Here is a 22,524-nt window from a genome sequence, read left to right on the forward strand (position 1 = left end):
ACGTGTGGTGTTGTAGGTTGCCTCATTGGGGTGCGGTGTCACGAGTGGGTTGCTCAGTCAGCGAGCCTGATGCCTTTGTTTTATTTTTTTTTTAACTTTTTCCGTGTTTGTTTATTTTTGAGAGAGAGAGAGAGACAGAGACAGAGTGTGAGCAGGGGAGGGGCAGAGAGAGAGAGACACAGAATCTGAAGCAGGCTCCAGACTCTGAGCTGTCAGCACAGAGCCCAACGTGGTGCTCAAAGCCCCGAACCTTGAGATCATGACCTGAGCTGAAGTCGGAGGCTTAACCCCCTGAGCCACCCATGTGCCCCGAGCCTGATTCCTTTAATAGCGAAGTAATGGGAGTGATGGAAAAGTCTTCCCAAGCCTGGCAAACAGGGCTCATGGCAGAAAGGGGCTTTGGACCTGATACGCCCAAGTGTCCTTGGAGAGATTAGAGCCGCGCGGAGGGAAGACTCCGTGCCGATGGCAGAATATTCCCCTGGCTGCCCTTCTCCCTCCGGGGAGTGCTTCGGTTCTGCTGTCCCTGTTGGAGGAGGCCACCGTGTCCATGCCGAGGGACTCAGTCGTCCGGGGAGATCACGGAGTGTGTATTTGAGGCTCGTCCTGCCAGGTGCAGAGTCCCTCACACAGGTCAAGTATGTTCTTTCCCTCCCCGTGACGGTTTCAGAGCACGGCACGGGCTGGTCTTGTATACTCACGTCCCCAGACTAGGCCTCCCTGAAGTTGTGTGTTAGGCGTGGAAGACCGGAGGGCTGAGGACTGGCCTTGAATGTGTAGCTGACCCTCACCTGAAACCTTAGCTGCTTTGGTGTGGCCCCTCCTTCCCGGGGGGTGGCGGGGGGTGCAGCTCTGTGGGGGTCTGGCTGCCGGGGTGCAGAACGAGGGCGGAAGATACGCTCGTCTGTTAAAAAGTGCGGGGAGGGTTCCCTGGCAGTGACCAGCCCCGCCTGTCTTTGGGTAAATTAGTTCAGTCCCTTGTCGCTGGGCCAGCTTTCTGGTTGTACGTTTTCCACCAGCGAGGTGTTTGAGATCTTCTGAAATCCTGGATTAACCATAATAGTTGACATTTCTGGTCACTTCATGCTTTCCACAGCTGAGACTGGGTGTCCCACGTGTCGTGTGTGTTTGTGCATGAGAGAGAGAGGACGAGTGTGTGCTTTACCACTGAGCTGTGTGTCTGACGTGGGCTCGGCAGGACCCTGGCGAGGCCTTGATGTAGGGCTGACGAGCTGGGGTTGGGGGGGTGACAGAACGGCTTGGACTGAGGGGCGTGGGGGCCCCTGCGGTGTGTGTCAGTCACTCCTGCCTTTTCCACGCACACGTGGGACTCAGCTGTGCTTCCAGCGACACAGACCCAGCTCGGCACAGAGAGGCACAAGGGACTGAGCAGCTGTCATGACCGAGAGGAACGGGGAGGGGCAGTTCAAGCCCGACCCGTGCAGGACTCTAGTGACGGCACGGAGCCTCTGTCACCCTGTGTGTGTGGGGGGTGACATTTCTGTGCTGTCTCCTGTTTCAGACACTTCCCAGAGGCAGGAGTTCCACCCTCGCCACCCACGAAACTTGGGACGGTTCCGGGAGGGACGCAGACGGGCCAGGCCTGTCCCAGACTCTTCCTGTGGCAACGGGTGTGGGCCGTGGCCCCTGTCAGGGAGCTGACGTCACTGTTGTCATCCTTGACGTCATTACCCGCTCGGTGTTGGTTGGTTCTTCACAAAGCCTGTTGCCGACTTCCCGTTTTCCCTTTTCACGTTTGTGACTTCCGCCTCAGTGGCCAGGCTCCCGTGCTTAGTTCTCCCCGGGTAGCTTGTGGGTACAGGCCCCTGCGGGACAGAGCGCGGGAGCGGTGCCAGGGTGCGAAAAAGCCGCCCCGAAGGGCCGATCTGATTAGGGAGTGTAACAGGAGCTTGAAAAGTTTTAAGTCCATGCTGACAGGCACCCCAGGAACTCAGAAGGCAGCGTCGTCTTAGAACACGGGATGGGGAATCACCAAACCCAGATTCTGGTTCCAGCCCACTGAGAGCCCACTGTGCCTCGTGGGTTTGGTTCCCGCCGTGCAGCGAAGCCGAGAGATGGAGAGGCCGTCTGCACGCGTTGCATTGTGGTTCTGATCAAGGGCTGTGGGGGGCGGGGGGCTGCGGAGAGCCGGGCGCCCAGAGGAGGGCATCGAAGACGCCTTTTCGTGTTTTACCTGCCGTTGTGTGTGTGTGTGTTTTCAAATTTTTCAATGTTTAGTTTTGAGAGAGTGAGAGAGAGAGAGAGAGAGCATGAGCAGGGGAGGGGCAGAGAGAGGGAGACACAGAATCCAAAGCCGGCTCCAGGCTCTGAGCTGTCAGTACAGAGCCTGACGCAGGGCTCGAACTCAAACTGTGAGATCATGACCTGAGCCAAAGTGGGTCACTGAACTAACTTAGCCACACAGGTGCCCAAGCTGTTTTTTTAAACAATGAACGAGTTCTTTTTCAAACTTTCATTTTTCATTAAAAAAAAATGCTTATTACTTAGAGTGAGAGAGGAAAGCAAGCAGGGAATGGGCAGAGGGCAGAGGGAGAGAGAGAATCCCAAGCAGGCTCCATGATGTCAGCACAGAGCCCAGCACGGGGCCCCATCCCACGAACTGTGAGATCATGACCTGAGCCAAAATCACGAGTAAGATTCTTAACCAGCTAAGCTACCCCGATGCCTCTTAACTTTACATTAAAAAAATTTTTTTTTCCACGTTTATATCTGAGAGAGACAGAGTGCGAGTGGGGGAGGTGCAGAGAGAGAGAGACACAGAATTCGAAGCAGGCTCCAGGCTCTGAGCTGTCAGCACAGAGCCTGACGCAGGGCTTGAACTCATGGACTACGAGATCAGACGCTTAACCAGACTGAGCCACCCAGGCACCCTTTAACTTTGAATTTCAGACTTGGAGGAAAACTTGCAGAAAGAGGACAGAGAATTCCATATACCTTTCCCGATGTGTACGTAACCTCAGTGGGGCCAGCATGATGAGATTCGACGTGGGACCGTAGCATTTACTGACCCGCAGGTGTTACTAGGTTTAGCTGGTGTTCCCACTGATGTCCGTTCTGGATCAGGGTCCCACGTTGCATTTAGTGGACATGACTCCTGAGCACTCCATTGGGGACCTCCTTCTGGCTCTCAAGACCTGGACCCTTTGAAGACTTGTGGTCTGTTAGGTTGTGGAATGCCCCTAGCTCTGGGCTTCTCTGAGCTTTCCTTATGATTAAACACACTTTGCACTTTTGTCAAGGAAGCCACGGGAGTGTGGGCTGTCCTGGGTGCATCCTGTCTGGAATGTGTGAGGTGTTCTGTCCTGTCCTCGTGGTGTGACCCCTGGTGACTGCATTCAGGTGGCACCTGCCAGGTCCTGTGCTGCCTAGTCTTTTTTTTTTTTTTTTTTACTTTGAGGCTACGTAAATAAATACCCCATTTTTCATTTTTTCCTCACTAACTTTAGCCACTATTGCCACTTCTTATCTGAAATAACCATTGTTGCAGCGTTTGTCCGTCACGATTTTCTGACTTCATTATTCCTACACTTATTAGTTGGAAATCTCATTCAAGAAAAAGTTCTTTCGTCTCCCGTATTTAGGTGTGAATTCAGTAATTCCTTTATATGTGGATTCAGGGATATGTAGGCTAGTCTTTGGGTCACAGTCTATTCACACCATTGATGGTTTTGTTGCCCAGATTGTGGCAGATTTGTCCACTGGGAGCCTCTTCAGGTTGCCTCCTGTGTTCTTCCCCCAAGCTCCTGTGGTGCCGTCGGCACTTGCATCCGTGCACAGCAAGATATTCCAGCCTCACTGGTACTTTCCCTGCTCCCATCTCTCCAAGAGGCCCTGGTTCCTCTCGGGAAGTGGGATTTAGAAACCAAGATATGGGTGCTGGGGGTGCACAGTGCTGCTGGCATGCTGTCATCTCTGGGCCCTCCCCAGGACTCCTCACTGCCTCAGCTTCGATGGCATCTGCAGCTCCAGAACAGTGCTGGTGGTGACGGTGTTCTCTGGAGCATCAGTTCCAGTCTGAAATTCTCAGAAATTCTCAGCTTTTGCATGAAGATGTTGAAGGAAGGATGGCCCATAGGTGTATTCAGAGCATATTCTGTGGTTCTCTAAGTGTTTATATTTGCGGCCCGTATTTGAGTATAGGATGCGTTTTGTTTGACCAGAGCAGTGAGGATGTTTCTGGATGGTTGTATTGTTTTAAGAGGTCAGGTATACAACACTCTGAGCTCCTTCGTCTTTCTGTTCTGTGTTCGCACAATTGTCTTCATGGTGCTGTCTTCTTTCATGGTCTCTAGGGGACTCTGGGCATTAAGCTTTTCATCTGAGCCATGAGCATTGTGTCCTCCTGCTCTGGGGTCCTACTCTTTGGTCTCCCATGCTATGACGGTTTTATCCCTGAGTTTCTATTGCTGCCTTATCCATTATTCCACTTAAGACCTCAGTCTTCACGCACATCTTTGGGGTTTCAGAAAAACAAAAAACAAAACAAAAAAAACCCCCTGAGGTTCTGGAGAGGCGAGGTTGAAGCTGATGCCGTGAAGGACACGTGCTTGACCGCTGCACGGTCCGTTCGGCTTTCTCCTTTCCCGGGAAGCATCTGTGCGGTACGGAAGCCTGCCTTGTTGTAAGCTCTGTGCCTTTAACGTGCGCTTAATTTTCCAGCACGGGAAAGACTTTGAAGCCATCCAGAACAACATCGCCCTCAAGTACAAGAAGAAAGGGAAGCCCGCGAGCATGGTGAAGAACAAAGAGCAGGTCCGCCACTTCTACTACCGCACGTGGCACAAGATCACCAAGTACATTGACTTTGATAACGGTGAGTGTGCCGAGGCTTGGCTCGCGGGAGGTGGCAGGTGGGAGGCGCGGCCGGCTCCCGGTCGGAGCTGGTTTCCGGCAAACCCGTCAGACACGCCGCGGCGTGGTTCTCACCCGGCCCTGCTGCCAGGGCTCCCGTGCCTCGCGGTGCTCCGGCTGCTGGTACCTCTGGTGACCGCCGGCCGTTGAGCTGAATGCATTCCTCGTGCTCTGGGCCTGCGTACCCCACTGGGAGGGGGGATCACCACAGTGGATGAGGAGAGGCGGCCACAGGCGCAGCAGGCCAGAATCGGACCCCCCCACCATGCGCACACACAGCCAACGCCCACCCTTCTCTTCCCGATGGTGGCTCCTCCGGGCGGGGGTTGGGCAGGGCTGGGGTGGAGGGCTAGCTCTCCCGAGGCTCACGTCTGGGTTTGAGGCCAGGCTTGGGTAGCCGTGTCTTCAGTTCACCCACCCGGGTCATCCTCCAGTGCGGGTCTGACGTCCCTCTCGAAGCAGCCATTCTGACCAGCCCCTCTGTCCCCACGGGTCACACCAGCACTCGATCATTGATTCCACCCTTCTCAACGCTGGTCTTCACTTCCACAACCGCTTTTGTAGCTCCGTCCTTCCAGACGTTTGCTTCTCCCGACTGCGTTCATTTCTGACCCTTCTGTGTAAACAATACGAATCCTCACGTAGGACGACCGAGATGGCAGTGGTCATCCCCACTTTGAGCCTTTGCCGTGAGCCCTTTGTGTCAGCCCTTGGGGACTCCCGTGTTGCCGCCTGGGCCCCGCCTGTGGGCCGTTCCCTCGGCACATTGGGGTGTATTTTAGCCACGCAGGAGCCAGCACCACCCAGGGTGACCCATCAGCCCCTCTTCCCTGGCTCCCCCTGGCACCTGGGGTTCCTCCTCTGACCTTAGAAAGGCCCAGAGAGCACGATTCAAGGGGTGTGCCTTTGTGTCAAGGGCCGGATGGTAAATATTTGGGACTTCGGGGTTTACCGTCTTTAACAAAACTGCCACGTTCTGCCGCCTTAGCTCATTTGTAGACCAGATGTACACACGTGTGTATTGCCGTGTTCCCCAAATACTTCCTTCACAAAAAGAGGCCGTGGGCTGCATTTGGCCTGCATTTGGCGACCACTATCCTAGAGGAATCCTTTCTCGCTGCCACTGGCCTGTCTGGGAGCCCTTGGGGAGGGGGCGCCTAAGCTCTAGATGGTCACGGTTATCACCTGACACCGTCCCTTGCCGTTTCTTCCCTTTGAATCTTTGTGGACATCTGTGACCCGCCAGTCAGAGTCCTGCTGGTCATACCTCAGAGCTTCTGGGGTCTGTCCCCACCGCCTGGTCCCCTTTGGTCCTGTTCTAGAGCATCGCTCTTCTCCCCGTCTGGTCCTGCCCTTCCTAGTCTGCCCCTCACGTCGCCAGATCCACAGCGGGGCCGCGTCTGCCGGGCCCGGATCCTTCCCTGCCCCCTGTGGTCTGCTGGCTGGCCCGCTCTGTGCTCGCTGAGCACGCCACCCCGAGGGCACACGAGAAAACCCGGGTTCGGACACGGAGATCCTTTCCTGACGGTAAGCGGGGGAGCCGAGCCCCACGGCCAAGCCAGTGCCCTCTCCCCAGACGCCCCCGCCGTGTTCTCAGCACAGTGGCTCACCCTCCCTCCTTTGTGCGTCGGCTTGCAGGCCACCTTCTCCCGCCACTGTGGGATTTCTCCGTGTGCTTTCTGTTCAGCCTTGTTTCCTTGAGTCGGCGTTACCGCAAATGTTTCCTTTCAGACCGGCACCTCACTTCTCGTGTTTTTAAGTAATGCGGCGTCCCTGTCCACACGGCAGTCTCCTCCAGAAATCCTTTCTTTGGGTAAATTCACACGACAGGTGAAACGAGCTGCGTCTCATCTTGAGTGTCTTGTCCCCCTCGCGGCACGTCTGCCTTCCCACCAAGGCCCCGTGTGCAGTGCACGATTGTGCCCAGGGGTTGGCCATGCTGAGCTGCTGTCTGGCCAGCAAGCGTCGTCATTTCTCACTGCTGGAGCACCTTCCGCTGGCGCCTCGGGGCGGAGCAGATCACAGAGCGATGGGTGGGTCCAGCACCTCCTAGCAGCCTGCCCCTTCCGTGGATGGGGACCACCCGGTCAGAGTCGGCAGCCCTCTTGCCGATACTGTTTTGTTCATTTGCTTTCGGTGTCCACGTGACCAGTCACGGAAGATCGTCTGCTGGCCTGGGTGCGTGGTGGCCAGTCAGCCATGTGTCATCGTTGACCAGGTTGTCCCCACGGCGTCCGTGTGTTTGCTGGCTGTGCTCACCCCTGCCTGAGAGCGCTGCTTGGATCTCTAATTGATTTGAAAACATCACCACTGGTCCAGGTCCTGTCGAGTCTGAGACTCGACAACATCCATCATCTTCACAGATGTTTTTGTGCCGGCGGCCGCAGGCACAGTCGTAGTTCTTTGGCTCTTTGTGTTTTTTTTTTAATACTTTTTTTTGTTGCACATCCTGTTCTCTAGCGGCTTTCAGTCATCCACGAGAGGGGGCTCTGCCCCAGGGGCTCGTCCCAGAAAGCTCTCTTCACGTGAGAAAGCTGCAGGGCGAGACGGGGGAGGTCACTCTGGGACCGCCAGCGGACACACTGTCTTTCATGCCGACCAGACTGTGGGCAGAGTGGCCACTGTTTTGGGGACACTCGGGTCCCCAGGGCAGATGCAGTACCACACACAGGGGTTTTTTCTTGGTTGGATTTGAGAGGCACTTAGGGTCGATTTTCTGTGTTTTTGTCGCCTCCTCCTCCTGGATGGCCTCCTGAACCCCCCTGGTCCCGGCAGGTGCGACTCCTCTTCGGCTCTTTCCCCGACTGGGCCGAGGGGTGGACGAGCCGCCGCTCTCGGGTCCCACCCCTGCACCTCATGTCGGTTCCACAGCAGGCCCTGCGGGCTCAGACCCAGGGCTCCCTTCTGTACGGTGTGGCCCACGTCCCCGCTGTCCTTTACCTGACCTGTGTGCTTCTTGGCGTCTAAGAATAGTGGCCCACGAGAAGAGCCTTCTTTCTGTTGAGCTGGCGGCTCCGCCTGGGTTTCTGGCCGATCCCAGCGAGCACGTTGGTGCACGTTGGTGGCAGCCGGCCGCCCCTTCGTGGCGCACGGGCATTAGTTCAGGGCTCGGTGCTGCCCAGCCGCCCACCCGTCCTCAGCCGCTGCAGCCGTAGATTGGCTGCTCTGGACGCTTCACACAGACGGTACCAAACAGCGTGTGGCCTTCTGCGTGTGACCTCTCACACCGAGCATCGCGTCTTCTTTGTGCATTCACGTCACTGCGGGCGTTAGAGCCTCGTTCCCTTGTATGGCTGTCACCGTTCTGTTGTCGGTACGACCCGTGCTTGTTCGTCCTCTGCCCAGCGGACCCTAAAGCATCCTTAGTAGCGATCTCCTGTGGGAATCCAATGAGACCTTGCGTCTTTGTCAGGAGAACCTTGAGGAGCAGTTGACCGGTGGTGTTAGCAGCTCCCGGCTCCTTGCAGCCTGTGCGACGTTTGGAGCTTTTGTTTTAGATCATTTATTCGAGGTCTTATTTTCTAGTTGTTAATATATCGTAGTTTTCCTTGCCTGGTGGTTTAATCACACATGGGTGAACGTTGCGACTTTGGAAAGGGGTCTCCGAGGAGAGGCCGGAGAGAGCAGTCGTGAGGACAGTGGAGGCTCAGGTGCACCGGTCACGGCTCTGTGAGGCGACATAAGAGCCACCAGACTGCTGGGGCTGGGCTGATAAGTTGTATCCAAGGTTGCTTGCAGCTGCCGTGGAACTTGGGTAGTATGGAAGGGTTCTCTCGCGTCTCAGACCTCAGCGCATAGGCGGTCCAGGCGGGTGCCAGGGACCTAGGGCCTGCCCTCCTTCTGCGTTGCCGTCCCTGCATGCTGTCTGGGTCCAGGACGGCTCCAGGCAACAACTCAGCAGGAAAGAGAGGTGTGTGAAAGGGACATGTTCTGTCCCGAGTCTGTCTTCAGTCATTTCAGGAGCTTCTGGAAGCCTTCTGCTCACACCAGAGGCCAGGACCTAGGGTGCGGGCAGGGATGTGTGGCGTCTGACCCGGATGCATCGCTTCCCCATGAAGGGGGTCTGTTGCTGAGGACTTGGGTGTCAATACTTGTAATCGTAGGGGCTGTGGCTCTTCTTCCGTGTGGCCCGGGGCCCGGGGCGGGCTGGTCAGCGGTCAGAGATGGTCCGACACCCTACCTCCCCGGTTCTGGGACTGCCGGCCTCACACAGAGCTCAGGCAGATTCTGTGTGTGCGCAGAGAGATGTGTGACAGATTGAGTGGTCACGCCCGCCCCCCTCCCCCGCCCCCCCCCGCCCCCCCCCCCCCCCCGCCTCCCTGAAGCTGGCCACACCCCCCTCCCAGTTTCTCCTCCTGGGGGCCATCGCGCTGCCTGGACATCACTCATCTTCTAGCCCCTCCCCAGGTTTCTTGTTTAACTTCTCACTTTGCAGATTTGAAAAGCGGCCCTGTGTTCCCGTGGGCTCGCCACTCCGTGTCCCCAGAGTCGACGTCCCGCACACCCCTCCCTGCCACGAGCTGGCCGACCCCGGCGTGTGTGTCTTCCCCCCTAACGCTGTCCGTCCTTCATCTTTCAGTGTTCTCCCGTGGGCTGAAGAAGTCGTCCCAGGAGCTGTATGGTCTGATCTGCTATGGCGAGCTGCGGAAGAAGGTTGGGGGCTGTGAGTATGGGGCTCCAGGGGGTCCCCGCACGTGTGGCTGCTCCTCACGGGGCCTGCCGTACCGTCGCCGTTGGGTCTTTACTGCCATGGCTCTTCTCCTTTCCCCGACTTGACTCTTGAAAACGTCTTACGTGCGGTGCGCTGGCGAGCACCACGGCCCCACAGACCCTCACTTTCCCTCAGGCCGGCGTGTCGTTGACATTGGCCACGTCCCTGCACCCCTCCCCACACGTGCGCGCCCTCTCGCTCAGGCGTCCTAGACCCAGGCATGTTGTCATGCGTGCCCGCCTTCCTGTCACCACTCGACGTGCTGCCGTCTTCCCTAGTACCCGTCCGCGTTCAGTTTTCCCGGAAAACCCAACGCACTTGTCTGGGCGCCAGTTGGGGACGTGGTCCCACTTGAGCCTGTGGCACCCCTTGGGCCCGTAGACGAGAACAGCCTCACGTTTGGTCTCCCGAGACACTGGTACTTGGGAGGGTCCAGGTCCCTCCGCGGGTGTCTCGGTGCTCGTCTCCTTGCACCCAGATTTCCGATGGACATTGGCTGCTCTGGCCTTCCTGGGGCACCGAGCAGCTCGTGGCCGACCTTGCCTCCCCATGTGACCTCCAAGGAGAGGGGCGCGCTGGTCTCTGCAGGTGCCCCTGGCCACCGTCGCACGGGGGAAGAGCGCTCACCCACAGGGCCGCTCCCGAGGCCCCATGAGACCGTGCGAGGGGCCACTCAGAGGGGGCAGCGGGGCAGGGGCGTGGAAGCAGAGGAGGGGGGGACAGGCGTTTATGGATTGCTCCGCATAGGCCAGCCTGGCTCCCCGCCTGTGTCCTCTGGTGGGTGGTGTGTGGGGCCCCTTCTTTGTCCCTGCTGTGCCCGTGTCTCAGCCAGTCTGACTTTGCGTGATGCTGGCCTTGATCTGTCAGCGCCTTGCTCCCTAACTTTAGGCGGCTTACCGTCACCCTCCGTGGCTATCGCAGGATCCCCTGCACTTGGACCTCAGCCCCTCTTCCTGCCGCCCTGCAGCTCAGCTGACCCAGTCCTGCCGGTGGTGCCTCGTCGGTTCCTCCCAGCCCAGTTGCACGTCACACTTGCACGTTCTCTCGCACACGCACCCCATGAGGCCCTGCCTGAGCGCCCCACCCCCCACAACACTCCCCCGACGGGTCCATTTGCGGGGACACTGTTGTGTCGTTTTGTGAGTCTGCAGGGAAGGGCAGGCTTCGGGGTACTGCCTCGTGCAGGGCACCCCCAGGCCACAGCCTCTCGTGACTGCTCGTCGGGAGCCGCTTCCGGGCTGTGCACAAAGCGTGCTCAGGGCGTGCCAGCGGTGGACACGCCTGTTTCTCCCTGAGCTCTCTAGACTCACGAATCCTGAAGCAGCGGACGTGGTGTCTCTGCTGTGTTCCTGGGATTCGGACGTGCACTGCTCATGTCTAGCATCGTGGCAGCTCCTGTCCTAGGCGTTGTCCCTGGGGCTCAGGACGCTCCAGTTGGATGAAAACGAGTGACCGTAGGCTCCTTGGCCATTAAGTGACAGGTTTTCTTGCCCCCAGGACTGAGTCTCACACGGGGGCTTTCTGTGACAGGGGCTGGTGTTGGGGGGCCCGGGAGACACCCGTGTGTCTGGGCAGCTTTTCTTTGCAGGGCGGCTGCTTGGCTGCGCACCTGCCTCCCCCTGCCGCGCCTCTTTCCCAGCACCTGCTCCCTCTGCGCCATTTCCCTTCAGTCTGCGGGACTCGCGCTGGTCTTTCTTGCCACACAGCTGTCGTGTGTGGCTGTGAATTCTTTCAGTGGTGAGTCATCTGTAAAGCTTTATGTTGTTTTCTTTTTCTTTTTCTTAACCTTTTTTTAACATTTATTTTTGAGAGTGAGAGCGAGGGAGAGAGCAAGAGAGAATCCCAAGCAGGCTCCACACTGTCAGCTCACAGCCCAGCGTGGGGCTCGAGCCCACGAACCGTGAGATCATGACCTGAGCCGAAATCAGGAGACGGACGCTTAACCGACTGAGCCACCCAGGAGCCCTTAGGTTGTGTTCGTTCTCGAAAGGTGTTTTTGCCGGATGTGGAGCTCTGGTTTGATAGTTTTCCCTGTCTTCTCTTTGAAGCTGTTATTCCCCTGTCTCTGGCCTGCGCTGTTTCTGGTGAGAGGCCGCTGACCGTTGTGTCCTCGTGCCTCTGGAGGGGATGCACCACATTTCTCTGGCCGCTCTAAGGATTTTGTTCTTGTCTTGCTTTTCCGCCTGGTTGTGTGTTTATGGCCTGTTAATTTCGTTTCCCCAAAACGTACAGAAGAGTCCAAAGAATTTTGCAACGACCCTCAAACCCCCACCACCTCCGCGTGCTCTCTGTCCCTGTGTCTTCTGTTGAGGACAGCAGTAACCCTGGGAGGGCAGAGGAACGTGGCGTCTGCTCTACTGAACGCACAGGGTCTCGCTTTGTCATTCGTCCACCCCGGGCACCTAGGCATCCACAACCGACGATACCGGGCCCAAGGATGGCACGTGCCCAGAGGGAGAAGTGTGCCTGCCGGGTGCCCTGAGAAGCGAGTCTCTGAGCTCGGAGGCTAGGGATGAGGAGAGGTGCAGCGTGCCGGGGGTCTGGGCCGGAGGCAGTCAGCGCTTGCTTCCCCTGAGAAAGTCCCGAGGGAAGGAGGGCCGTGCAGGTGCCGACAGCACCTTCAGCACCGGCTTTGCCGGAGGAGCCGCGGCTGCCGGAGGGGTTGTGTTCTGGAAATCCCTGAATGTTCTGTAAAGGAACTGGGGTGTTTGCTTTCTACTTGAAGATAACAACCTGGGACCGTTTACCCAGTTTGCTCCGAACTACTCCATGCTCACGTTTATTTATTTTGCATTTAGGTATGGACGACAAGAATGCCACGAAGCTGAACGAGCTCATCCAGGCGGGGTGAGTAGGCCCGTCTCGGGGAGCGTTGCTGTTGTGTGGACGCGTGCGCCCTTCCCTGAGATGCAGAGCTGAAGATGCGTGGGGTTTTCTTCCCTTTGCTCGCCGAGGTCCCTGAAGTGCTGACCTCCCCAGGGTTCAAGCTGATAGCCTCTCAGAGCCCCAGGAGAGCAGGGAGACTTGGCCTGGGCTGCTCCCTGTCTCGTTCTTCCCTCGGGTCCCCCACGGGGGTGGCAGCGTCCACGCGGCCCTCCCCGCCTCACGTTCCCTTTCCCACCTCGTGTTGGGGAGTGCCTTCTCCTCTCACCAGAGCAAGCCCTCTTCCACTTTTCTGTCGCCCTCCCGGTCCCTTTCCTGTGCTGCCCCTTCCTGCACCTGCTGGGGCTCTGTGCCCCACGAGGCGAAGCGAGGTCTGATGCTGCTGCATTCTGCCCTCACCCTCACGGCGTCCGGGAGCTTGGGGTTCTCCTGTTTGCTTAGCCCAACTGCAGAGGCCGTTCCTGCCACGGAGGTGGCACGTGGCCCCTGCCACGTGCCCCATCTCCCGTCGTCCCAGTGGCACCGTGTGCTTTGCCCCCTGGCCCCGACTCCGGTGTTGGCCTTGGAGCCCTCCTGCGCTGTCAGCCTTGCTAGGTGATCCCGGCCCCCAGCCAAGTGTCTGACTCGCGGCTCTCCAGCCCTGTAACTGCCCGGTCTTCTCTCCTCCTTCGCCCCTCCTGGGACCATCCCAAGGGCGTACTGAGCTCTGTGCCCCTGCGTGCTCTCCGTGGGCCGTGTTAGTGCTCCCCGGGGCTTCTGTCCCTGTTTGTGGGTGAGGGATTCCAAATCTAACTTGTCCCCAATTCTGTGCCTCGATTTATAAATCCCGTCGTGTCCTAGACGTCTCCTGGGCCCCAGCTGGAAGCCTCTGGGAGTTCTTTCTGGGAAAGGCCCCGACCCCACACTCTCAGGTCTCCCCTGGCCACCGCTTGCTCTTTTCCCGTCAGGTGGAGGCAGTGTGGCCCCTCGGCCTCTCATAGCTGCTCCAGCCGGTGCCCTGACCACCCCCGTTCGGCGGTCTGCAGCTTCTGTGTGCGTGCATTTCTCTCTCGGCCTGGCCCCCGTCGCCAGCTGCCGTGTCTGTCCCCCCGCCCCGAGCTCGTGTACTCTCCCCAGATCCCTGCTCCTCGTCTCAGCTGGACTCACCTGCCGTCCCCAGCCCCCTGCTGGTGGAAGGCTGGTCGGCCCTACCACCTCTGCAGTCACGGCCTTCCTGCACCTAGGTCCCTTTCCTCCCTGATTGTGTTGTCGGGTGGTCTGCAGGCCTGTCCCTCAGGTGTGAGCCCCCGATAGTGGGGCCAGCCGTGTGACTTGTGCTCTGGCTCCAGCCCGGCGTCTTCCCTTACAGATGCCCCTGTTCAGTTCCGGGGGCTTATTTCTGTGAACAGGCCCGATGGTAACTGGGCTGTGCGTATCACCGCTGCTCCGGCGAGCCCCGATTCACCCCCCGCCCCCCCCCCCCCCCCGTGCCAGGGAGTGCGGGTCACCTTAAAAATTCGTCTTTGGGCAGAGGGAGCCTCCTGGAGGCCACCAGCTGTGGCCTTGTGGGTCATTTGGCTCCCCTCCCCCGCCAGCCGCCTGCTACAGTTTCTGAGTTTGTGGGCTCTTTGAACGGCTTGTGTGCACCTAAGGAGCCTTGGACGGCAGGCGAAGTCCTTGGTCGAGGTGGTTTCTGACGCTACCGTCTGCCCAGCGGGCGAGAGCTGCCCTGAGGCGGAGTGCTGTCCCCGGATGCGATTTTGGGGGAGCTCTCACTCGACCTTGTACCTGAGTCACCCGAGTCGTTGGCCGAGACTCTTCCTGGTTCTTTCTGCTCAGGGCGTGTGTGGCCAGCTTGATGGCAAAGCCAGTTCGTTTGGCTCTGTCTTAGGCTCTGTCTTGGTCTTGTTGGGAGGGCCCGCACGGGGAGAGGGTGGGCTCCTGGGCTTCTGGAAAGGCACGCGGGCCTGATGCCTCATGGTTGATCTGATGTGAGGAAGGCGTGTTTTGATAAGTTTGAAAGTGTCCAGAGGATCAGTTTTAGGGGCTGCCAGAGATTGGAGAGCCCCGGGCCCTGAGCTGGGGGTCCGAAGGTCCAGGTAACCTCAGACACGGCACCGGGCGCCCTCGGTCTCAGTGAGGAACCATCACAGTAAAGCCCAGAGGTAACGTGATGGTCAGGATTATTCTGGACAAGCAAGGATTTCTGTTTGCTTTGAATGTTTACAGTTGGGTTATGACCCGTAAACATTAAACACGCGTGAGTCTGGACCGATGCCATCGGTGATTGGGTGACTCTGTGGGGGACAAGGGGTGAACTTCCCATGCAAGGTTCCACGTAATTTGTGTAGAGCCTCTGCCTGTTGGGAGGGGAGCACGGCTCCTTCCCCCTAGGGTGTGGGCTATGCGCGGGGAGGCGGGAAGGAGCCAGATGGGACACGACCTCACCCCGAGAACAAGGTCAAGGCTGACAGTAGCAGGTCACGTTGAGGGCGTGAGAGGGTGTCTACCTTCCATTGTGAACTCTCTGAATGCACAGGTGTGGGGCTGCAGCCGGAGTCCCCCGGCAGCAACTTCCCTCCCTGAGCCGTGCTGCCAGGGGACCGCTGCAGGGATGCCCTCGGAGCCTCCTTCCTGCACAGCCCTGTGAGTGCGTGATGACCCCACCCAGATCCGGAAGGGGGTCAATGTTTAACGCCCGCCTCCCTAGATGCCTTGTACCACCCCCCTCTGCTCAGGAGAAGAAGGAAGGCAGACAGTCACAGTGGTAGGCGTGAATGGAGAGGCGTTAGCTTCGGCCGTCCACAGTGGGTGTTTGCAAACAGCGGGAGCTCGGTGCGTATGCCCTCTGACCCCACCCCACTTCTAGAGAGCGGTCAGATCAATGGGCAAGCCACGCTTGTAACATCTCAGATTGGCTCTCGCTAGCAAAAGGGCATCACAGAGAAGACCCGTTCCTGGGCGGGACATAGGGGCCTCTGTTCTTTTTCTGGAAGTGAGGCGGGGTGTGTGCGTGGCTGCGTGGCCACAGTGAGGTGGCTCGATGCGGGGCTCCCACCTCACACTGGGGTTCTCTTTGTACCCCCGTTCTTTTTTTTCTTTCAAGGTTTGTTTTGTTTTTGTTTTTTGTTTTTTTTAACATTTATTTATTTTTGAGACAGAGAGAGAGAGAGCATGAACAGGGGAGGATCAGAGAAAGAGGGAGACATAGAATCTGAAACAGGCTCCAGGCTCTGAGCTGTCAGCACAGAGCCCGACACGGGGCTCGAACTCACGGACCATGAGATCATGACCTGAGCTGAAGTCGGCCGCCTAACCGACTGAGCCACCCAGGCGCCCCTCAGGGTTTGTTTTTGAGAGAGAGAGCGTGAGCATAGGAGGGGCGCAGAGAGAGGGAGACACAGAATCCGAAACAGGCTCCAGGCTCTGAGCTGTCAGTACAGAGCCCATCCCGGGGCTTGAAGTTAGGAGCTGTGAGATCATGACCTGAGCCAAAGTCGGACACTTAACCAGCTGGGCCACCCACACAGTGGGGCGTCCCCGTTCTTGACTTGACACGTGTCTTTTGTTATTTGAGTCTTTAATAATAGTGTCTTTGTCTATTTAGGAGAGAAAAGTTCCATGTTGGGGAAAGGTGTTCTTTTTTATTAGCTTTAAATTGCTATAATCACATTTGTTCTGTGGAGCTATGTTTATAAAACGTATTTGTCTGTATTTTTGGCAGCGAAAACGTAACATCTGTGGCTTCAGCCTTGACTGGGCCTCATCGTGCATGGGTGCTGTCACTGCCTGGTGGTAGGACCGTCTAGGAGCCCCTGGAGGGCTCTGGGGTGAGGGAGACCCCCCAGTGCTGGTCTCCCTCCGGGACGGGTAGGAGCCAGCTCTGGTGCAGAGCTCGTGAGGCCCTGGGCTGCGGCAGGTTCAGCACAGGGCGTGGTACCCTGGCTCCTGCTTCCTTCTTCCTTCTTCCTCCTGGCCCCATCACCGAGGCTGTGGCTGGGGGTGGGGCGGTGCTCCGGAGAGTCGCCGGAACGCAGCTGTGGGTGGCAGGCTGCACGCCTCACTGGGATTCGGGTTTCTGACTGCCGTTTCCTCCTGCTGCCCCATCTGGGACGCTCCCTCCGTGCCCTCGGTGACGGGCTCTTGCTCGTCCCTCAGCTGCGAACTGGGCCGCCCCTCCCTAGCCCTGGGACTCCGTGACGTCTGGATGTGACGCGTCTTTTGCATGTGACTGGTCAGCACGGCACTCCATCCAGCGCTGCGGGTGTTCACCTGTCAGGCCCTTTACCGGTCCGTCGTGGTTCCCCGGGCGCCCCTCCCTGCCCCCCCGCCCCCCGGCAGATCCCAGGCGGAGAAGTACATCGACGCCAGGTGCTGCCAGCTGCTTTGTTTGCTCGGACAGACGCGTGTCGCACAGCAAACTCGCCTGTGTCTAAGAAGCAAGACGGTCACTCTGTTGGCCTTCCAGGCAGTTTATCGTGAAAAAGTTTAAACATCGGAAAGGTTGGAACAGAGGTATGGCAGACAGCTCCTTACCCTTCACCTGGATTTACCAGTGCAGGAGTGCATCCAGAGTGTGCACGCGCGTGGGGCGTGTGTTACTTGTCCTGTTGTGTTTTAATGTGTCTTTTTCCCCTGCTGGACTGTGGACTCGTCTGTGGTCCGTGCCGCGTGTCGCTGGCAGTAAGTGGGTTTTGAGCTGACGTCTTCAGTGTGTGTGCCCGTGTCTCACGATGGCCCGTGAACAACAGTGAAGCGTGCAGTGTCTTGCTTCGCCGTTCCGGGATCCTGCAGAGTAGTGTCACTGTCCCGGGAGTCCCCCATGCTCCCCGGTCGTTTCCCTCCTCCCTGCCCCTGGTGACCTCCCACCTTTACTGTCTGCACAGCTGACTTTTCCAGAATGTCGCTGAGTTGGTGTCGTACAGCAGACGTCCTTTTCAGACTGGCTCCTCTCACTTGCTCTTCTGAGTTCCAAGAAGTGTGCAGAGTTGGGTACCACCCCGATCCAGATACGGGCGGCTCCGTCACCCCCACGCCCCCTCGTGGCCGCCTCCCACACCCAGCCCCGGCAGCCCCTCAGCTGCTCTCTGACCCCTGTGGTCCTGCCTTTCCCGGAACGCCATCCAAATGGGGGTGATGCCACGTGTGGCCTTCGGAGGTTGGCATCTTCCACTCAGCGGTACTCTCTTGAGATCGGTCCCTTTGGGTCCGTAGTTCATGCCTTTTCCTGCAGAGCAGTGTCCCTGCTGCGCCATCCCCTGGTCTGTCCCCTGGTGAGGAACGTGGACTGTTACACAGAAGGAACTGCTCTAAACCTTCGCCTGCGGGTGTGTGTTCCGTGTCGCCTGGGCAAGTCCACAGGTGAGCATGTGCCGCTCCGTGGGGAGATGGCGTGCCGCTCTCCAGTGACCGTCCCGGGCGCTGCCCACGCCCTGCATGCTTGGCGTGGCAGCTGTCCTGAGCCGTCCTTGGGGACGGGCAGCAGCATCTCCCGGTGGTGTTGGTGCGCGTTTCCCTGGCGACAGACCGCATTGAATGTCTTGTGCTTGTCCTTCTGTCTGTCTCTGGTGATGGGCCTGCTCAAATCTCATGTCCGTTTCCTTATTACTGAGTTTAGAAAGTTCTCCAGGTGTCATCTGATGGGGTTCGTGAGCAAACTGCTAGGAAAGAATTCTCGAGACGTCTTTGGTGCAAAAAGGTGATTTTATTAAAGCAGGGGGCCAGGACCCGTGGGCAGAAAAAGCCGCACTGGGGTTGTGAGGAGTGGCTGAGTATATGCTTTTAAGTTAGTGGGGGTTAGGGACAGGGTGAGTCTCTAAGGAATTTGGAAGCAGGCTTTCAGGACCTGGAGGGGCTAGCTCCTGTTAGGCTAAGGTAACTTTTAGTCCTTAATCAAACAGAAACGTTAAGGCAGGAAGGCTGCCATGAGTTCCTCGCGGAAGGTCACAGGCGTGCTCCGGGTGTTAGGGGGCTGCGGGCCCTCAAGAGGCTTACCTGAAACTGCATTTTTCTTGCCTCTGTTTCCCTCCTCGCAGACACGAGCCTCGTGTCGGATAGGCGGCGGGCAGTGTTTTCCCCTGGTCTGCGGCTTGTCCCGCTTTCGTGGTGCCCACGGCAGGGCGAGGTGCCCGGTCCCGCCAGGGTGCCGTCCGCCATCTCTCTGTGCAGGCCGTGACCTCTGGGTCTCGTCCGAGAACTTCGTGTGCCCGAAGGTCACGCGCCGCTGCGTGTCTTTGTATGCAAGTCTTATGGTGGGAAATTTTGGTCCGTGATACGTGACGTGCCCTTTATGCCGGGGTGGGTTTTTGTGGGCTGTGTGACGGCTTACTCCAGCTCCATCTGTTGCAAGCACTGTCCTTCCTCCCTTGGCTCTTTTGCGCCCTTGTGTGAAGCCAGGGGCCTTGCTGTGTGGGTCTGTCTCTAGGTTTCCCTTGTGTCCCCCTGCCTGATGTGTCCATTCTTCCAGCAGCAGACCCTGGTTCCCACAAACAGAGCAAATGGCCCGTAAAGGTGAAGCAGGTGGGGGGGGGGATCCGTACGGTGCCCGTGGAGAACTGCAGCTTTATTTAAGGCCGGAGCTCGTGGGGCATTTATTTAAGTGCCTTCCCATCCTTGCTTCTCATGCAGGCTTTGTTCGGTGAACTGTGGGTGTCCTTTCATTACAGATCTGTGGGACTCGGGAGCAGACGGGCTGAGGAGAGCTCTGAGGTCCCCTCTCCCTAGGATGGTTGCAGGCGGGCAGCATAGACTTAGCACGCGCTTTCTGGGTTCATCTCGTGATTTTGCAGACGGGAAAGCCAGGCTCCTGTGCATGTACGTGTAGAGGAATTAGCTTGTTGCCTGTTGTGTCAAAGTGACGATAGGGGGGCGGTTTGCATGGAGCCCTCTGTGTGTGAACCTGTCGGAGGGCAACCTGTGAGTCTCGTGCAGACGCCGAGCCCTGGGGTGCTGCTGCCTGGCCTCCCAGAGCCGAGCTCAAGTACGGCTTTGCCCCTGCAGGCTCTGGCCTCAGGCCACTCATAGAACTTCCATTTGAGAGAATAGGGAAGGGATTGTAATCTCAGAATGTTCTGGTCCTACCAAAGGCTGCTCAATTTCACTTTAAAAAAAAAAAAAAAAAAGGAAGTCTCAAAAGAGCAGTTTAACGGAAAATGTGATTATCGCAAGCGCAGGTGCCCCCTGGCACGGCCCCTCCCGCTCTGTGTTGTTGGTTTGGCACAGACGGAATGAGAAGTGACGGGCAGAGAGGCCCGTCAGCCCCAGAGCTGTCGCTGGGGACGGGCCGGGACTGAGGCCATCTGTGGCACGCCCCCGGCCGCACGTGGCCACCTCCGTTTCCCGGACTGAGATGATTATACTGCACGTGTTTGGTCTCAGTGGAGCGAGGGGCACGTTCTGCATAGACGCCGTCTGAATTGTGCCACCTGACACAGGGGAGGAGGCCTCCTGGTGCCCCCTGGTCTCTGGGCAGCCTGCCCGTCCTCAGTGCCGCTCGTGGCATCCCGCATCGGATTCCCGGCACAGGGGGCCCAGCGGTACACTGGGGGCGCCGGGTACAGAGGCGGAGGCCACGGGCGTGTCGCTGCTGGAATCCTTGAACTTCCTGTTCGAGCGGGCTGTCTCCAGCCGTCAGCCCTGCCCCACGTCGCGCCTCCCGCTTGGCCCTAGAAACGCTCAACGGGGGGCAGTGGTGAAGTCTGCCCTTTAGGGGACCCGTGTTGGAAATTTGAGCGGCTTCCTTGCCAAGGAGGAGGGGCGTGCGGCCTTGTTTCCTCAGAGGCAGAGGCTGGGACGCGCTGTGGCGTGTGCGATGTGTGTGCCCCCCAGCCGCGCCCCACTGCAGGGTGCCCTTGGCCTTCAGAGCTCCCATTTCAGGGCGATACTGTGTAAAGCTACGTGAGTGGTGTGCCAGTACGACCTTGTAAAAACGTCAGTGGTGCACACCCTCAGTGTAAAACAGAAGCGGACCCCAGCCCCCCACCCCCTTCCCTCTCCAGAAGTAACTGTGCGCAGATTCCACGCGTGTCCTTCTGAGGTCGGCGCGTACAGATAGAAATCCGTCACTTTTTTCACATCCTTGGAAGCACACCGCGTGCGTTCTGTAACTTTTTCACCGAGGTTTTCTCAGAAATGGCAAGGACAGAGCAGCTCTCCTGGAGGGGGTCCCAGCTGGCCAGCATTCGAAGAACTGGTTAACGCACAGTCGTAAACGGTATACAGACCTTGACCATTTTTCCAAAATGAAAACCGCTTTCGCTCACTGGCATCGGGTAGCTCGTTCCGGAGGTCCGTGTTTTGTACGGCAGCTCCAGCCAACGTGCATCCTTTGTGACTTTCCGGAGGCAGAGCGAGAGAGCAGCAGGGCCCAGGGCAGTGGCGCTGCAGCGTCTTTCGGACTTGTCCTGCCCGTGCGTGACTTCACTGCCGCTTTGCAGAGCAGCCGGCCGTTATTATCTCTGGAGCATTCTAAGTGTGCTTTTTGAAAGGAGCTACCGTTGTGGTTTTCCTATTTGTCGGTACACGGAATTACTTTAGTTTGTGTACTATATACATTTTGGCCATAGCAGCATCCAGACGGAGTGTCACCCACAGCTGTGACAGTGTGGATGTGCCCACAGGTCAGTTCTGGAGAGCACGAACAAGTGGCACCGTGCCTGCCGGCTGAGAGTGTCCCGTACTCCCCCGGCACCACTGCCGTGGTTTACAGTGGTGTTCATCGCGAGGGGGGCTCAGACTTTCTCTCGCGGGACCTGAGGCAGAAGGGGAGGAGAGAAGGGCACGCGTTTGATGTCTGATGGGGGTTTCTGCGAGGTGGGTTTTCCAGGGGATGGACAGCAGCTGGTGCCACGCCGGTCGTCAGGCCAGAGGGCGCGCAGATGTCCTCTACAGCGTGAGGCTCGGGCAGGAAAATAGTGGAACCGCCCGGGTCATGATGAGGTCTCGCCATGCACAGTTGTGACCCTAGCAGCTTCCTGGGGACCCTCACCTACCCAGGCTCTGTGTGTTCCGGGCAGGCTGGCCCTTGTGTGTGTGCCGGGTGGGGAGCGGCCGGTCACTTGGAGGCTTCACTGTCTCCTTGAAACTCTGTTCCCAGGGCCACCACCGTGCGCTACAAAGGGAGAAACCTGCGGATCAAAGCGCCCATGTGCCGAGCTCTGAAGAAGCTGTGTGACCCGGATGGTACGTGAACACGGACTTGGGGCAGGGGCTCGCGCGGGCTCTCGATGGACGGTTCGGAGTCTCGAGCTGGTTCAGAGTCTACTAAATGTGGTCCTGCCGGTTGGCGGCACCTGCAGTTGAAACCCCTGGTCACGGCAGCGCATCCGCATAGGAGATCAGGGTGCCCTCAGAGGCCCCGGCTCGTTCAGACCAAGTGGCAGCCGGCGTCGCAGGTGACTCTCTCCTGGCCCGTCGCAGCCTGGTCCGTGGCTCAGGCTCCCAGATGCACAAGCGGCCACATCGCAGTTCTCCTTCAGAACGTGGAGCCTCGCAGGCTCCCCTGCCAGTCTCCCTCTCGAGACTCTCGAGGCCGTCTGCCTGGAGCACCTTTTCACATTTTGCACTGGCGTCCGTGTGCCCGGCTCTCACGGCCCCTTCTTGTCATAGGCTTGAGTGACGACGAGGACCAGAAGCCGGTGCGCCTGCCCCTGAAAGTCCCTGTGGAGCTGCAGCCGAGGAACAACCACGCCTGGGCCCGCGTGCAGAGCCTGGCTCAGAACCCGAGGCTCAGGTAACGTGGCTTTTGGCCTCCGTGGGGAGCAGTGGGGCTCCCCCAGTGCTCTGAACGGGCCTTCGCGCTCTCTGACCCTGCGTGCGCTCACTGTGGCCCTCAGACCCGGAGTCCCACCTGGGCAGGTGCTCGTGGGCCAAGCACAGGGTGCATGATGTGGTTCCCAGGTTGATGGCTCCAGAATCTTTCCCTTGTGTTTACCCTCAAAAGCCCTTTCCGCTCCTCTCTCGTCATCTTCCTGGACGTGTAGGTCTGATTCGTGTACGGGGCCCCGTGGTGGGCGTGCACCGTCTTCCGTTTATACCTCCTCTTTTTTGGTTGAGTCAAATTCTACAACGTACAATTAACC

At 58.3% G+C, this 22,524-nt stretch overlaps 1 protein-coding gene across 1 annotated transcript in view; it reads left to right on the top strand.

Moving 5' to 3' along the window:
- Positions 1 to 22,524, top strand: part of CRAMP1 (cramped chromatin regulator homolog 1) — a 53,491-nt gene that overhangs the window by 13,773 nt on the left and 17,194 nt on the right. Inside the window, exons 4-8 of the mRNA XM_030300111.1 lie at positions 4,681 to 4,834; positions 9,452 to 9,535; positions 12,382 to 12,430; positions 21,540 to 21,625; positions 22,052 to 22,175. Of these exons, the coding sequence (XP_030155971.1) occupies positions 4,681 to 4,834; positions 9,452 to 9,535; positions 12,382 to 12,430; positions 21,540 to 21,625; positions 22,052 to 22,175 (497 nt within the window). The remainder of the gene's footprint in view (positions 1 to 4,680; positions 4,835 to 9,451; positions 9,536 to 12,381; positions 12,431 to 21,539; positions 21,626 to 22,051; positions 22,176 to 22,524) is intronic.

This window comes from Lynx canadensis, chromosome E3 (assembly GCF_007474595.2).
Source record: "Lynx canadensis isolate LIC74 chromosome E3, mLynCan4.pri.v2, whole genome shotgun sequence".
Classification (NCBI taxonomy): Eukaryota; Metazoa; Chordata; class Mammalia; order Carnivora; family Felidae; genus Lynx; species Lynx canadensis.